The 16,233-nt window shown below is 65.9% G+C and overlaps 1 protein-coding gene across 1 annotated transcript in view; it reads left to right on the top strand.

The window, feature by feature from the left end:
* TIAM1 (TIAM Rac1 associated GEF 1) overlaps positions 1-16,028 on the top strand; it is an 84,693-nt gene extending 68,665 nt beyond the window's left edge. Inside the window, 9 exon segments of the mRNA XM_090271355.1 lie at positions 149-257; positions 936-1,115; positions 1,383-1,501; positions 4,871-4,979; positions 8,191-8,249; positions 8,662-8,764; positions 10,205-10,292; positions 11,964-12,136; positions 15,063-16,028. Coding sequence (XP_090127481.1) covers positions 149-257; positions 936-1,115; positions 1,383-1,501; positions 4,871-4,979; positions 8,191-8,249; positions 8,662-8,764; positions 10,205-10,292; positions 11,964-12,136; positions 15,063-15,547 — 1,425 coding nt within the window. The 3' untranslated portion in view covers positions 15,548-16,028.
* Positions 16,029-16,233: the final 205 nt, after the last annotated feature.

Raw genomic sequence — 16,233 nt, 5'->3', positions numbered from 1 at the left:
GCTGTCCTTGGGCGGGGTCAGGCGGGGGCGGGGGCGGCGGGTGCCGGCATGTGCGGAGGGTCAGGCGGGGTGAGCTCCCGGGGCGCCGGCCGGTGTCCCCAGGTGGGCAGGCACGGGCCCTCACCGCGCTTTTTCTCGTTCGATCCAGAAGGTGCTGTTCTCTCTGGGGGGCTCCTTCCTGTATTACGCCGACCGCTTCAAGCTCTACAGCGCCTTCTGCGCCAGCCACACGAAGGTCCCCAAGGTCCTGGTGAAAGGTACGGCCTGTGAGGGCGGGCGCCTGGCGGGCTTGGGCACCGTCGGCTCACGGGTGTGTGGCCAGCTCTGCTGGGGCTTTTGGTCCAAAACCCTGGAGTCCGCGATGGGGCAGACGCGTGGGGCTCAGAGGGAAACGCACGGACAGCTTGAGCGAGCAGTTGGTCAGTTTCCTGACGGCGCAAGCCTTGTCCCGGCTACTTTGGGCCAGGAGGGACGGGCCGTTCTGCAGTTACGCAGAACACCCGGGATTTAGGCGTTCCCGGCTTTGATTTCGCTGCCTTCTCGTGGACCGTCGCGCTCCCCGCACCGCTTCCGGCCCCGGGGCTGTGATAATAGCCACACGCCCACCGTTCCCGCCGCGCCAGGCACTCACGCACTGGCCCCGGCTGCGGGCGTGCGCTGCAGAGCACAGAGCAGGTGTGTAGGTGGGGGCCCCCTCCCTGCGTGTCTGGACGCCACTGAGTGTCTGCGAGCGTCCAGGAAGGGGCTTCACCTCCGCAGGTCAGCGTGAGGTTGTCAGTGACGGACGAGTAACCAGAGAGACAGGTGCTTGGAAAACTGTCCCTCGCAGGAAGTCCGAGTCCAGGGGCTGTCGGGACACCAGCCGCATCCCTGTGCTTCCCTGTGGCTGCCGTGCGCATGTTGTCCCTCACTCCGTGCCGCGTGTCCCTTCGCAGCCCGCACGGACACGGCCTTCAAGGCCTTCCTGGACGCGCAGAACCCGCGGCAGCAGCACTCGGCCACGCTGGAGTCCTACCTCATCAAGCCCATCCAGCGGGTCCTCAAGTACCCGCTGCTGCTCCGGGAGCTCTTCAGCCTCACAGACGCCGACAGCGAGGAGCACTACCACCTGGACGGTGAGCCCCGCCCCCACGGCCCCCGCCCTGTGAGAGCCCCCCCGCCCCTGAGAGTCCCCCCGCCTTGTGAAAGCCCCCCCAATAGCCCTCCCACCCGTTAGAGGCCCTCCACGGCCCCCTTTCCCCCGTGAGAGCCCCCCCACCCCCATGAGAACCCTCTGCCCCCATGAGAGCCCCCCCACAGCCCCTGCCCCTGTGAGATCCCCCCCCGCCCCTGTGAGACCCCGCCCCTCCGCTCATGACCCCCCACGCGGCCCCTCGTTCCAGTGGCCATTAAGACAATGAACAAGGTGGCCAGTCACATCAACGAGATGCAGAAGATCCACGAGGAGTTCGGGGCCGTGTTTGACCAGCTGATCGCCGAGCAGACGGGTGAGAAGAAAGAGGTGAGGGCCGCCTGCCCCCTCCCGGCCACGGGCCCCAAGGGAGGGTCGCTGTGGGGGTGTGTTCTGAGCTGTCACTGGTAAGGAGAACCGCCGTGGGCTCCTTCAGCCGAGGTGCGGCGTGGGCGTCCTTCTGAGTTGGGTGATCTGTCCCCGTGGGAGTGTGTGCCGAGACCCCCGCCCTCCCGCGCCGGACCTCCGCGCCCCGGCCGTGCTCATTGCCCAGCGGGAGGGGACTTTGTGCCACGGCTGGGCCGCCATTTCTAAAGGCCCTGGAAGCACAGACCCCATGTCCCCAAGGGTGGAACCGGGACGGGCTCACAGCAGATGCTCACCCATGCCCGCCGAGGGGATGCGACTGACATCGTTTCACAGTTACCTGGACACAGCGATGGGATGGGGGTGGGCACGTGCCCTGAGCGGTGCCTGCGTCACCGGGGGAGCTGGTGGCCCTGAGACGGGCCGAAGGAGGGACACTCGTCAGGGCACGGCCTCGGCGTCCCCACCGGCCTGCAGGGCTGACCTCGGCTTTGCTTTCTGCCTGGGGGCGTGGGGGCCTGGAGGGAACAAGGGGGCGTTCCTGCTGGAAGTGGGGCTCAGGGCGGGCGGTGCAGCGTGTGCTCGCTGAGGACCCGAAAACCGCTGATCCAGAGGGTGACCGCGCGGCACCCAGGCGGGCCCTCAGCCACCCAGGCGGCACGTTGGGGAGAGGCTTCACAGAAGAGGCCACACAGGACCCTCCGTGTTCATGTGGGAGTGAACAAGAAGGGGGGGTGTGTGTCTTCCCTCCGTGACGGGCAGGGGGTCAGCGCAGCGTTCCTGGGGGCGACGGCCGTCGGGCAGCATGTCAGCGCCACCGCCCGGGCCCCCGCCTGCCGCTCACTCCCAGACTGGACGGGATCCCAGCCCCTGCAGAGCACGTGGGTGCGCGCAGGGCCACCACCTGGGCCCCGACGCGTCTTCCCCGCTGAGACGGTGTGTTTCTCGCGTTGCGTCACCGGAGGCCAAGGGAGTGTCCCCGTCTGCAGGGCAGGTGCTGTCACCGCAGGCAGGAAAGCGGCCGGCGTTGTGCTGGGCTCTGTCCCCGCTCCCTTATAAAACTTTTCTGAAGAAAAACGTGTGCTCATTGAAGAAAAGGGGGAGCCCAGGGAAAGGCAGGAAGCGGGCTCCGCAGCCTCAGGGTCTGGGGTTTGTTTTCATCAAAAGTTAGGTCCTCGTGTGCTCCTGAGTCATCGCCTCTCAGAGGCGTCTCCTACGTGGGGGCTTTTCTACTGAATGGGGAACGTTCCTGTTACTTTCAGTTATTCACAAGAATTATTTAAGTTACTGTGTGATGTTCCGTTATGGGTGGGACAGTGACTTACTTACTTCCCGCCCCCGGGTGAGTTCCTTGGCTCCTTTGTTGTGTCCTGAGAATAACACTGGCCGCGTTTTTTATCGTCAGACTTGGCCTCCTCTGTATTTTAGATTATTTCATTTTGACAGGGTGGATTTCATTGGGCCATGGAAATGACGATTTTCATTATATTTTGTTCTGTTTTTAATTTTGTGCCAAATTAATTTCTGGATCGTAATGATCTTGAGAGCAAAGGATTGTTATGCGGAAGAGTGGCAGGCGATGCAGGTAGTGAGTTGCCAGGAATTTAGGGGAAGAGCCGAGGAGGACCCAGAAGTCAGAGAGGAAGCTGCCCGTCCCCTGAACTGAAACCCTGACTCAAGTACGAAACCCGCGCAGCGCGGAGCAGAGGCTGCCGTGTGCCCAGAGGAGTCTGTGAGCTGAGCTTCTGGGGAGAGAGCATGTGAGAGGCGGAGGCGGGACGGAGCAGGTGCCGGGGGCCGCGGCCAGTGTTCAGGGGCAGGACCCCTCCGTCGGCGTGAGGCTGCACGGAGCCCAGAAAACTGGGCATTTGGACAAGATGCCCAAGAGCGACCAGAGACTCATCGGCGCGGAAAGGAGCGCCAGGGAGGAAGAACGCCCTCCACAGACGCCAGGGAGTAAAGAGCCAGAGACAGCTGACTGCTCGAGGAAAACAGTTCCTTCAAGCTCGACTGTCCCTCTTCTGTCCTCTGTCCCCGCGTCCCCGGGAGGCGGCAGCCGACGCAGACACGGGTCCCGCTGAGGCGGGGGGCACGGTCCGACACCCAGGACGACTGTGGCCCAGAACGGGGCGGGGGGTTGCCTCGGGGTTCCCCTGCTTGTGTGTGGCGCTTGGCGTGAGCAGTGGAGCCGGACAGGCCCCTGAGCCAAGCCTGCCCGGTGGGGGCGCGGGGCGGGGGCCCTGGCCACCCCTCCCTGCGTGTGAACAGCATGACGTGACTGCGTGCGCCCTTTAGTCCCTGGCTGCACCGCTGCCAGGGCTCCGTGAGAGCGAGCGTGACCGCTGTTACAGCGGCCCCGTCACCGTAGCACCGGCAAGGCCCCGTCTCCGGCCTGTGGCTGGCGTGCTGGCGGGGGAGGGGGCGGGCGTGCCGGACGGCGCTGTGTGTGACCGAGGGCCGCTTGGTGCTGCTGTGCCGCAGACCCAGCAGGGCCCCCTGCAGCAGGACAGGCCGCAGCTGGTCCTGGAAGCTCAGCCCCGAGTTTGCAGACACCCCAAAGGCTGTCCTGACAGAGGGGGCGTGGCGTGTGGGCACAGCACGTGGCAGCCAGAGCCCCGGGTGGGTCCTTGGGAGGCAGGGCCGCAGTGCTGCCCGGGGTGGGCCACGGACTCCGGCTGCAGCAAGTCCTGTCTCCTGTGTGTCCGCGTGCAGAGCCGGGGCTTCCGAGTGCCGGGCAGTGGGCCGAGGGCCACTGTGAGGGAGGCAGATGGGGCTGCTGTGGAGGAGGGTCGCCCTGCACCGGACCTCCGGCCTCCCGTGTCCGGGCCTCGCGGTCCTGAGGTCTCCGAGCTCGCGCTGCTGGTGCGCAGAGAGCACCTGCGACCTCTTCCGCCGACTTCCCTCTCCTCCGCTTGAGTGAAATGCAACCCCCCGAAGTGAGCTGGAAGAGGACAGTCGCTTCCTCTGCTTCCCAGAGGCGCACGGCCGCAGGGGCTTCCATCCCGGGTGCAGTCGCCGCAGGTCACCGGTGGACCCTTGCCTCCCGTCCTGTCCTCTCTCCGTGGGAACGGGCTCTCTTGAGACACAGACGTCTCCAGCTTTGTGACCAGTGTGGACAGATTTACTGCTTGTGTGGTTTAGAGCCCCCATCTGTCCCTTTTCCCCACTTTATTGAAATTCTGGTTGACGCATGGCGGGAGGGGACAACGTGACCAGGCGATTTTAGGCAGTGTTTTCAGGAGGAAGCATGGCCTCCGCCGGCCAAGGTTAGAGCGTCCCGAAGGTCTGAGCGTGGCCGGCCCCGCCCAGCGAGCTCCCTTCCTGTCGCCTCAGGTCGCGGACCTGAGCATGGGGGACCTGCTGCTGCACTGCCCCGTCCTGTGGCTGAACCCGCCCGCCTCGCTGGGCAAGTGGAAGAAGGAGCCGGAGCTGGCCGCCTTTGGTAGGTGCCGGGCGGCGCGCGGGGGCGGAGCTGGGTCTGATTTTCAAAATAACGTGATTTCTTCCCCAAGACACCGTTTGTTAAAATACAGTCAGTTACAGTTACCTGCCCAAATAACCAGCACGTCCCAAGTAGTGACCTGTCAGCCTGCAGTTACGGGCGTCCCGTGGGGGAGGGGACGGCCGGGCCTGGTCCGCTTCGGTCCCAGCGTCTGGGCAGAGGGACGGACCAGGAGCCACCGAGCAGAGATGCACGGGCATCAAGCAAAGCGCGTTGCTGAGCCCCAGGTCGGAGGCCTTCTGTTCCCTGCCGGGTGTGTCGCTGGCCCTGGGGCTTCGTGGCGGGTGCCGGAGACCCTGAGCTGCGGGGGGCTGGCGACGGACTGCACAGGCCCGTCGAGGGTGCAGCCGCTCGCGGGGCTGTGCTGTGCTGTGAGGCGGAAGCTCCGGGTAGCGGGCTCGGAACCGTGCAGAATCCGGGAATGTGCTGCGAGTGGCCATGCGAACACCCTGCGTGTGGCGTGCAGCGTTGCCCCGGGCACGGCGCCGTCAGCGCGCGGGCTGCGGTTTCACGTTGCGTTTTTTAGCGTCTCCCAGAAGCCCCGTGGTCGGCAGCTGGGGCCCAGAGGTCCAGCGTTGCCCTTCTCGCAGCTGGGGCGGGAGCAGGGCTCGCCGGTTCCTGCTCTGTGAACGGAACTGTGTTTTCCTCCGTGACGTGAACCAAGTGTTCCCAAACGGGACGTCCCGGTGACGGGAGATGCGCTGGCCTTCCTGCTTGGGGCCCTCCGCTCTCACGGAGGGACCTCGTGGGATCCCTGACGTTGTCAAAGGGCCCCTGGAAGGAGCGGAGGAGCCGAGACGCGTGCAGCAGCGTGGACTCCACATGCTGCACCACGGAGTGCTGGCATCTTACGTGGTCGTGGCTTCTGACCGGTGGCGGCGACGGGGAGAGGATGCGTTTTCAGCATCTCCAGTTGTGTTTCTCGTGTTGCACTTCCTTCCTGGAGAGAGTGGGGAGGGGGGGACGCAGGTGTTTCTCGGTGGGCGCTCACGGCCTGTCGGTTGTGACATACGTGACCCAAACCCCCGCTGTGTGGACGCCAGGCAGGTCAGCGGTGGGGCTGCTCGGACCGTCTGCTGGACGGTACAGACTGCTCGCCGTTAGGGAGAACCGGATTTGGAGCGAGGAAATCACTTGCGAAGTAGGCTTGCACACTCGGTCTGCAAAGAGCCACGTAACTGAACCCCAGGCCAGGTGGCGCCACGCAGCGCGGGCAGCGTGTAGGTGAACGGGTGTCCTAGGAAGCCGGCCTGGTCCCATTTGCCAGCCGGTGGCAGAGGGTTCAGGAAAGTCCTGGCTTTCCACCCACTCACAGCCCCGGCGCAGATGGGGCCGTGGGTCACTGCGCCCTGCCCTGCAGGCTTTCACAGCGAGGTGTGCGGTCAGTGGCCCCTGGGGCAGGGAGCACCTGTCCCGGCCGTGAAGGGCCTCTGTGCCCCGGCCCCCTGGCCGCCCTGCAGTCACCTGTGGTCACCTGCCACAGACTCGGGTTTTGGTAGCAACGGCCCAGAGAGGCCATGAGGAGCCGGGCCGGTGAGAGCCTGGCAGGCGCTGGTCACTGTGGCGAGCTCCCAGGCGGCAGGCTGGGCAGTTTCGGCAGGACGTCCCGCAGCCAGGGCAGCTGCCGGCGCCTGGGAAGCGCGTGCTGAGCGGGCAGAGCCGCTCCGAGGGCGGGGCGAGCACTGGGGGGCGGCTCTCGGGTGAGACGTGCCGTCTTGTGTTGGGGTCAGAGGCTCTGATCTCAGGAAGCGTGGCAGCTTTCTTCTGAGTGGGACGCGAGCTTCCTGCCAGCGGCACCTGGCGTCTCCCTCCGGAGGGCCCGCGCACTGGTGACTGTCACCTGTTAGAGGGAAGCAGTGCTTGTCCGGGCTTCCACCTCCTGGGGCGCAGGGCTGCTCCTGCTGCCGGGGCCTGGGGGCTGGGAGTCCAAGGCCGCACTTCAGGGGCCCTGACTCCAGGGAGTGAGGACAGCTCCCGGGATCAGCGTGGGCTCGGGGGGGCGGGGGTTTCCCAGCCCCGCTGGAGGGTCACCGTCATGGTGGCCCCACTCAGTGACCCCCGTGTGGTTGAGGGTGAGGTAAACCGAGGCAGGCCAGTAACCTTGGAGGCATGGCAACCTCGCTGTTGAGTTCTGGTTCCACTAACGCAGTGGGTCTTGTGAGACCGAGGTCCCCGGGTGCCCGCCCCGCGGGCAGAGCGGTCCTCCTTCCTGAGGGCCCTGCCGGCCCTCACGCCGTGACTTCTGCAGACTCCGTGGTGGGGGGCGGGGTGTCCCCCGAGTGCCTGCGCTGGGCGCCCCTGGGGGAGCAGTGCCTGACTCTCCTCCGGGACCTTTGAGACATGGAGTGGCGTGAGGCGTGGAGGCCGTGGGCGGCTGGTGTCAGCGTTTCTGCCTTTTAAGGCCCTGGTCCCGCGGAGGTGATGAGGGTGTGGAGGCCTGCCCGCCCGGCGCAGGGCAGGGGTGACCCAGGCCCGTCCTCTCCAGCTGCTCCTGGCTCGGCCCCCGCTGTCCCCAAGGTCAGAGCGTGAAAGCCACAGAGGTGGCCGGAGTCGGGGTCACTGAGTGTGATGGGCCCGGCCCCTCTTCAGGACCTGATGGGGATGGTGCCCAGGGGTCTCCCCGCCCCTCAGACAGCGCGAGGGCGCCCCCACCCCCGCTCCCGAAGAGCTTTCGGGGTTCGCTCTGTTCGGAGGGAGTGGACTTGCTTCTTCCTAACCATCGGTCACAAATAACAAAAGACAAGCTCACATCCAAGTTGTGACCCCGTGTGGCGTCCGCCTCACGTGCACGAATATAGGGCCCCTTCAGCAGTTCCTTCTTCCTGCTGAGCTGTCGGCATTGTTCCTCCAGCTGCCGGACGAGGCCATTTTGGTTAAACGTGTGACCGGCTGAAGCCTTAAACGTGACATCATAATGGTGCCCAGAAGCCCCCGGTGGGGCCGGCGGGGTATTTCCTCCCTCTGGGTCTGCTGTGTCTGTTTTGAACCTGGGACGCTTTCTCTGAAGTGGCTTTGAGCTGCACAGACGTGACGGGGACGGAGGGCGGGGCGTCCTCTTCGTCACCGATGTGCTGGTCACCGCAAGGGGCTGAAGCGGAGGGGAAGCCCACGCGCCCTGCGCCCTAACCGCCGCTGTTTCATTTCCCCCCAGTCTTCAAGACCGCTGTGGTCCTTGTGTACAAACACGGTTCCAAGCAGAAGAGGAAACTCGTAAGGAGCTTGCCTTTCACCCCTTTCTCCCTCCTCCGCTCTGTCTGGGGTTGCAGCTCTGCCCTCGGTCAGACGCCTGGGCTTCCTCTCTCTGTCCTTGTGTGTGATGTTGCTCAGGCCCCAGGAGATGGCCCGTCCTGCTTCCTTCCAGGCCCAGGCGGAGGCGGGCTGCTGGGCCGGGGGGGCTGGAGTCTTCCTCACACTGGGTTCCCTTCCCCTGCCCTTGCTGGGGGGCCCCCTGTCCGCTGTCCCGGCCCCTTCTGTGTGGGCTGCTTAGCCGACTCCCACGCATCCTCAGCGTGTTCCCCGCGTGGGCTCTTGCTTTCTGCCCTCGGCATCACGGCCACGGGCTGGAGGAGGGGCAGGGCCAGGCTGCAGAGACGGCTCTCACCCCGGCCCGGCTCTCCCGCAGGTGGGACCTCACAGGCTGTCCATCTACGAGGAGTGGGACCCCTTCCGCTTCCGGCACATGATCCCCACCGAAGCGCTGCAGGTCCGCGCTGTGGCCAGTGCAGGTAAGACCTAAGCGCGCGCGGCCTTCTTCCTCGCGCCCCCTTCCCTGTCTCTGTACCACAATCTCTGTCTTCCCTCCGTCTCTCCGCCGCCTCTCGTCTGCCTGCCATTTGTTACCTGTGAGCGCGTGCGCTGAGGGCATGGATGCGCCGTGCGTGTTGTTCCTGGGAATTCTAGTCCTTCTGTGACATGCGTGACTGTCACAGGGACTCACGTCCGAGTAGCAGTGAGTCCCTGAGCGAATCCTGGAGCCCATGCGAGACAGAGCCGTGCAAACAGCTCCTCCGCCTGCTCACCGAGGCCTGAGAAGACCACGCAGTGCGTGTGGCCGTGGGACCCGTGGTCCCCAGAGCCCGCCAGCTGTTACCTTTGCGTCAGCGTGAGGCTTTGAAGTGTCCGTTCTTGTTCTGAGACCCGAGCGGCAGTGACTGGGCCGGACGTGGTCAGCGCTGTCGGCAGGGTGTCGGCCGGGGGCTCCCTGGGCCCATCGGGAAGGAGCACCCTGGGGACCAGGTGGATGCGCTCAGGTGTCCGGCAGCAGAGAGGCCGTGGGAGGCTCTGCGTGTGGAGGAGGACAACGCCGTGTTTCACGGGAGCCCGTCTCTGCCTGGCGCTTCGTGCCCTCGTGTGTACAGCAGGCTGGACGAAAGCTTCATTCTCGGCACCGTGACGACCAGCCTGCCAGCCCCCGTCGCGGACTGCAGTCCTGGGCTGTGGGATCAGACGTGGAGGGACGAGATTTCTGCCTCAGTTCAGGAGACCAGTGGGTCCTGGGGGGGTGACAAGTGGCCCAGTGAGGGTCTGACAGGCTCTGAACCCCGCGAGAGTCGGGAGGCTTGTGCCCGGATCGTCCCCCACAAACACTTTATCTGTGGCTTCAGACGGCACGGAGTCGCAGGCTTGTAAAACGGTCAATAAAATAACTCCGTGTTGCAAGGCTTAGCCTGCACCCTAAGACGCAACTGCCCCTCACGTTCTCGGCCTGCGATTGTTGCTCCCTCCGAGTGGGCAGCGTGGGGGGCTGAGAAAGGGGCCTCGTGGGTTTCCGGGGCCGGCCGCCAGCCCAGGACCCCCCGGCCTGCTGCTCACGGGCAACCCTCGCCCCCGGATGGCGAGGGCCTGGGGAAGCTTCATTGGGCTCCTGGGCTTGGTCTGGTCCGACTGGTGCCAACGCAGCCCTTCACGTCGTTGAAACAGTCCCGCCAGACGCGCTGCGCTGCTCAGAGGCCCGCTCTCCCGTCAGCTTCCGTGGCTGGGAGTGTTCCGCGCGCTCTCCCTGAGCACCCACTGGGCTGTGAGCACCCTGCCTCTCACGGTCGGGGTCACGGTGAAGGTCGGCACTGCTCTGTTTCCTCCCACGCCAGAGCCGGAACGTGCTCTGTGAAACGCAAGCCGGCCCCTTCGGAACACGCTGACCCGCGCTCCTTCCTTACTCCTTCTAGACGCAGAGGCCGACACGGCGTGTGAGCTCGTGCACGTGAGGTCGGAGTCGGAAGGGAGGCCGGAGCGGGCGTTCCAGCTCTGCTGCAGGTGAGCCCGGGGCCGCCGTGCCTGGTCCCGGCCCCTCGGGGCTCCCGGCGCCAGCGGGCTCTCCGTGCGCCTTCTGAGTAACACGGCTGAGAAACTGTCGAGCGGGTTGGCCGGCAGGGACTAGACCACAGACAGAAGCCTGGCTAATCGACTGCCCTTGTAAAGGAAGCGGGAGTTTTCAGACGTGTTTAGTGTCTGCATGTGGGTCTCTCCCGCATTTGCGTGTGGGGATTGGAGGGACGTGGCTGTGCTAGAGAGTCCCGTGTGGGCGCATGTTTACCCAGGCGCGTCTCTGAGGTGCGGCCCGCAGGCTGGAGTGCAGGAGGCGAGAGTGGGCAGGTGCCTGGCCCCGTGTCACACGGGGGGGCGTCCATCCAACACGGGGGCACGCACCGCCCAGGTCCACTCGCACGCGGGCTGGTCCCGATTTCATCTTCCCCTCCCCACGCCTGTCTCCACTCCTCGGCCAGGAGAGTTTGGGGCCTTTTCTCAGATGCAGCCAATTCTCTGTCTCTTGCTTTTTGCCTAAAAACATCAAGATGGGTGGTCCCAACAGCCCGCACCTGGATGAATTTGTCTTTAACGATGATCCGTGCTCAGTTATGCTTTAACGGAAGCGCAGGCCGTGAGCTGTCCCTGCAGCACTTACCCAGGGTGGCTGCGGGCTGCCCAGGAAGCCACAGAGTCAACAGCAGCATTCGGTGGGGCGCTGTCCCCAGTGCTGCGGGAGCTGCGCTTGCCCGGCGCGGGCTCTGCCAAGCTCTGGGGTGCCTGTCTCAGCTAGTCGCACTGGGGTACCGCCGTCCCACTTAACACGTGGGGACCGGGCTCATGGAGGGTCCCTGCCTGAGACCTTGGAGCACGCGAGCCCTGAGCTCACATGCAGGGGCTTCAGAGCCGGCGTTCTGCTGCGTGAGTGCTCCGTGTCGGGTGACCGGGTCCATGGCAGCTGTCCCAGAGGGCTGTCACCACGAGAGCTGAGACTGTCCCCAGGTCACCCACAGGGGCTGTGCGCAGCATCCTCACCTGAGCTGTGTTGGTGAACACGCGGGGCCCATGGGAGGCCTGGAGAGGCTGTGCCCTTTGTTAGTAAGACCGGGCGCGGCTTCCTGGGTGAAAACCCTGCCCACGTAGCGAGAACAGTGACTCACCCCGGGGGCGCTTTTACTCTGGCTACTGGGACACAGGGAGAGCTTTGAGTTCCTAACGGTGGAGCGTTAATATTTACACGTTGGAATGTGTCGTGGGAGGGGCCGGTGTCCGACAGAAGGCCAGCTCTGGGGGCGGCCGAGGACGCTGGGACGGGCTCCGTCACTGGGTGCTGTGTGGGAGGCCAGCGTCTTCTGGGTCGTTTGTAAAAACATTGCAGAACGAAGCTCTGCCCTGCGTCTCACGAGCCGAAGTTGGCAACTCCTTGGCGCAGAACCCGGCTGTCCGCCTGTCTGCGGACACGGGGGCAGCTCCGTCTCAGACCGAGGGCAGGGGCGGGCCCCACGGAGGGGCGTGGCCAGGAGCTCGTCCCTGGCGACGCAGACGCAGCAGCTCGGTGGGGAGACGGGTGGGGCCCCGTCTCTAACCCCGGGTCCTTGGGGTCGGTGGGGTGGCTCCTGACGCCGCCGCAGCCCCGCGCCTGCAGCGCTGCCCCCTGACGTGTGCGCCTCCTCCCCGCAGCTGCCCCAAGAGCCGCAAGGACTTCCTGAAGGCCGTGCACTCGACCCTCCGTGACAAGCACAGACGGCAGCTGCTCAAGACCGAGAGCCTGCCCTCGGCCCAGCAGTACGTGCCTTTCGGAGGGAAGAGACTGTGTGCACTGAAGGGGGCCCGGCCGGCCATGAGCAGGGCAGGTACTGTGGGGCTTCGGACGTGCCAGGTCCCCGTCAGCCCCGCTCCCCGGTAGCCCCGAGGGAGCTGGCCGTCCTGGCGGAGTGAGACGGAGCCGGGGCCCCCGCGGTGCGAGGCCTCGCCCTGCCCGTGGGGCCCCGGGGACCTGCCCGTGTGCACCTCTCTTGCTCCCGCTCGGCTGTCCTCTGCTGCTGCTGCTCCTCCTCCTCCTCTTCCTCCTCCTCCTGGCTGGTGAGCGCCTCTCCCACCCGCAGCCCCGCGCTGAGCGCTCTGGGGGTGCCGTCCCAGCCGTTGGCCGTGTGGGTGTCGCTGCTTGCATGACGGCTCTGCTGAGCAGAAAGCGTGTCGTGTCTCCGCAGGGTCCCAGCCACCCTCCTGAGGACAAGGGGGCTTTGTGACCGGGAGCGCAGCCACGCCTGTCCTCGCAGGGAGGCCGTGTGGGGGGGGCGGCCAGCAGAGTGGAGGCCCGTGCCGGCAGCGCTGGGTTAGCTCAGGGCAGGCCGGGCGCAGCCTTCAGCTGCTGTGGAGACAGGAACAGGGAACTCGGCCCCAGAGCAAACGTCCCTTTGAGACGGGAACGAGCCCCTTGGAGTGCGAGATGGGAGCGCCACTGCTGGCGCCTCCGCGGGGCAGGTGGTGACAGGTGCCCGGGAAGGAGGGTCCTTTCGTGGCACGTGGGCGGTAATGACGTCCAGGGAGCCATGCCCTCGCCCCTCTTCCGAGCAGCCCCGAGCGTTGCAGGGTCCAGGAAGAGAGGCCTCCTTGGCCTCTGTCACGAGGGTGTCTGTCTGTCCGTCCGTCCGTCTGTCCATCTGTCCACCTGTGCTCAGTTGTGCTGGAGAGCGGGAGCCCCATGGCTGCCCCAGACACCTCTGTGGCCGCGCGTGGGCATCCCAGCCCCCGGCTCCTTGGCCTGGCGAATGTTAGGGGCTGGTTCTCTAACCGGTCGGTGTTTACTGGGGCCCCGAGTGGTGAACACCCAGCGCTCTGTAGGGTCCTCCAGGGGTCCCTGAGGTCGTGCGGACCCCCAGGCCCACGACTGCTTCTGGGTCCCGCTGACCTCACAGCAGAGCTTTACCTGGGGGCCCTCTCACCTGCCCCTCCCGCTCACCGGGGTCGGGGGCGGTGGCCCAACCTCAGGAAACCCCGCCCGTCACTGGCCCCCTTTCAGCGGCCGGTCAGTGAACGGAGTTTACCTTGAGTCTGTTGCTTTCGCGGGAGATCCCTTCGGAAAGAAACGTCACCCACCCACACCCCACAGCCCCGCCACGAACCCAAGAGGAAGCCGGAGGTCAGGGCTGGGGCAAGGCCTCTCTGTCCGGTGGCTCGTTTGGCAGAAGAAAGCCTGTCATTCTGCGCTTGACGCTCCTCAGCGTTTTCAGCATCTTCGTGGTGGATGATTTAGAAACGGTGCCCAAGGGGGTCAGCACGGCGCGGGCGGGCCGGTCTCCACGGGAGCACTCACACCGCAGCGTCCCCTGAAAGGCACGAGGCCAGCCGGGGGCCCGTCCCCTGTTCACTAGAGAGGGAGGCTCACACTTCGGGACGCGCTGTCACGGACACCAGGCAGTTTGTTTCTCCCCCTGTTCTGCCTGAACCGGTTGGGGACGCCACGCCTCCGGCCGCCATGTTGTAGCGCTGAGGGTGGTCGGAGCGCGCTGCGAGTCCCCAGCGGCCCAGGAGCTGGGTTTGCTGCTGGATGCTCCCGCGAACGTCCTCCGAGGGAGAGAGCAGTGGGGAGAGTGGGGCCCGTTCCCGCCGGCCCTCCGCACTGCGCATCTGTCTGTTTCCATGATCACACGTGTGTCCACCCATCACCCACCCACTCATTGGTGACACGCTGCGGACATGCCGACATGGGCGCATGTGGCCCCCGGACGCGTCAGTGTGCACGCGATCGACCCCGTTTCCAGGGTCCCGGTCAGCGGCCGCTGGTGAAACCGAGCAGGACCGTCTGCCTCTCCCCGAGGGAGGAGCAACTGGCCTTTCTCCTTTTTCCGTTTTTCCTGGAAACGGGGCTCCTTCCGCTCCTGCACGTCCGCTCTGTGTTCGCACAGCGAAGGCTCCGGGCGGGGCTGGGAGCACAGCCGCCCCGTCCTCGCTGTCCAGCGGCCGCGTCTCACCGGGTGGGTGGCAGCATCCCTGTCCGCTGTCTGTGCGTCTGCGTGTTTGTTTGTGTGGGTGACTGGGCGGCGTCTTCTGTGTGTGTGTTTAGTGACCCTGGCTTCCGAGGGGGCTGTGGGGCAGCAGGAGGAACTCGGGGTTTGTTTCTGTTAACTGTCGGCCCCCTGACCTGGCGCGTGCCCACCAGCGGCCCAGCGGCCCCGTGACTCCCTCGTGTCTCCGTTGCTCTGTGAGCGAGAAGTTGCCGACGTAAAGGACCTTGTCAGGAGGGACTGAGGGGCCCGTTGGCTCAGCCGCCCAGTTCTCTCGGGGCTGGTCAGAGGACAGGGACTGACCGGGGCTTGCCGGCCCTGGCTGGGGGCTGCTCTCCCCACGGCTCTGTTGGCGGGGCCCGCCCTCAGCCCTGCTGCGGGTCCCAGGAAGCAGGACAATGGGGACCAGCCTGGAAGCCCCTGAGCCCTGTGCCCTGGGGCGAGGTCAGGGGTGGGGCGTGGCTAGCCCGGGGTCAGAGGTCTGTGGGATTGGCGTGGGTCACTGTGTCACCTGCCTGCACGGTGCACAGGTAGAGAGGTGCCCTCGCTCCCCGTGACCGGCCCCATGTCCCTCTGTGCCCCTCGCCCTCCCGTCAGCTGCTCTGACGTCCGTGTGAGCTGAAGGCTGAGGCACAGACTGGCGCTGCCTGGGCTTGGGGTCCCAGGGACACCGTGGCACCTGACAGGACCGGCTAGCTCTCCCGGGCCTGCGCTCTGGACTCCGGGCCGTGTAAAGCGTGGGCCTTGTTTCCCTGTCTCTGTGTGTGCGCAGTGTCCGCCCCGAGCAGGTCTCTCGGCAGGAGGAGGCGGCGCCTGGCTCGGAACAGGTTCACCATCGACTCGGACGCCGTGACGGCCAGCAGCCCAGAGAGGGAGGCCACGCCGCCCGGCGCCGGGGACACGGACCGCTGGGTGGAGGAGCAGTTCGACCTTGCGCGGTACGAGGAGCAAGATGACATCAAGGAGACGGACATCCTCAGCGAGGACGACGAGTTCTGCGAGTCTGCCAGGGGCGCCGGCCTGGACGGGAGCCTGCCCGAGCGTCTGCAGGCGGCCTCGCTCGGCCAGCGGGACAGTGGCCGCCCGGGCCAGGACAGCCGCGCCCCCCGCATGGCACAGCTGCAGAAGCAGGCGGCCCTGCCAGGCGGCGGCGGCGGCGGCAGCGGCAGCAGCGACCCTGAGCCCGCGGGTGAGGAGGTCATTTGGGTCCGGCGTGAAGACTTTGCCCCGTCTCAGAAGCTGAACACAGAGATATGACTGTTTGCCCGGAGCCCCGGCGTAGATGCTCGTCCCCACCTGCCCCTCCTGCCCCCTCCTGTCCCCTCCAGGACGAGAACGCCCCTAGTGCCCCCTTGCACACACAGTGCAGGCCGCGACCTTTGCTCGGGAGCCACGTGCCGCCAGCTCGTCCTGACAGCGTCAGAAGACTCATTCAGACCCGCAAGCAAGCGCGGTCCCGCCTTCCATGTGTGACCAGCGGCTTTGAGTGACTCCCAGTGCGTCGGGGCCAGAAGAGGAAGAAGAGGCTCTGTAGCCCCGAAGTCACGTGACCTGGGAGGCCAGGTGCCGCGGGTCGTCGAAGGGGCAGCACAAAGGGAACGGTGACGGAGGCCACTCTGTCGGAAAGCGGTCGCGGCGTCTGCGGGCTGGGGGACACGCAGCGACGGGGCTGGGGGCCGGCCTCCGAAGCCAGAGCCTGCGTGTGCCCTCGGATGCGCAGGCGGCTGGGGGACGCCGGTGTCTCGGCGAGCCGTCCCCTCCTCCACGCTGCCCTGGCGGGTCTCAGCGACGGCCGGGTCCGGAAGTTCTAGTTTTGCAGAGAATTCTAAAGATGCCAAACCCTTTGAAGAGAGACCCAGATTTATCACTTGAAAAAAGAACGTTATTTTTTTGTATCTTCCCTGAGAGGCAGGGCACAGAGGACCGAGGCTTCCCCAGTGCTG

This window comes from Furipterus horrens, unplaced genomic scaffold (genome assembly GCF_987537825.1).
Source record: "Furipterus horrens unplaced genomic scaffold, mFurHor1.1.pri manual_scaffold_1, whole genome shotgun sequence".
NCBI classification, from domain to species: domain Eukaryota; kingdom Metazoa; phylum Chordata; class Mammalia; order Chiroptera; family Furipteridae; genus Furipterus; species Furipterus horrens.
The sequence above is the reverse complement of the archived record's forward strand: the minus strand, read 5'-3'. Positions and strand labels throughout refer to the sequence as shown.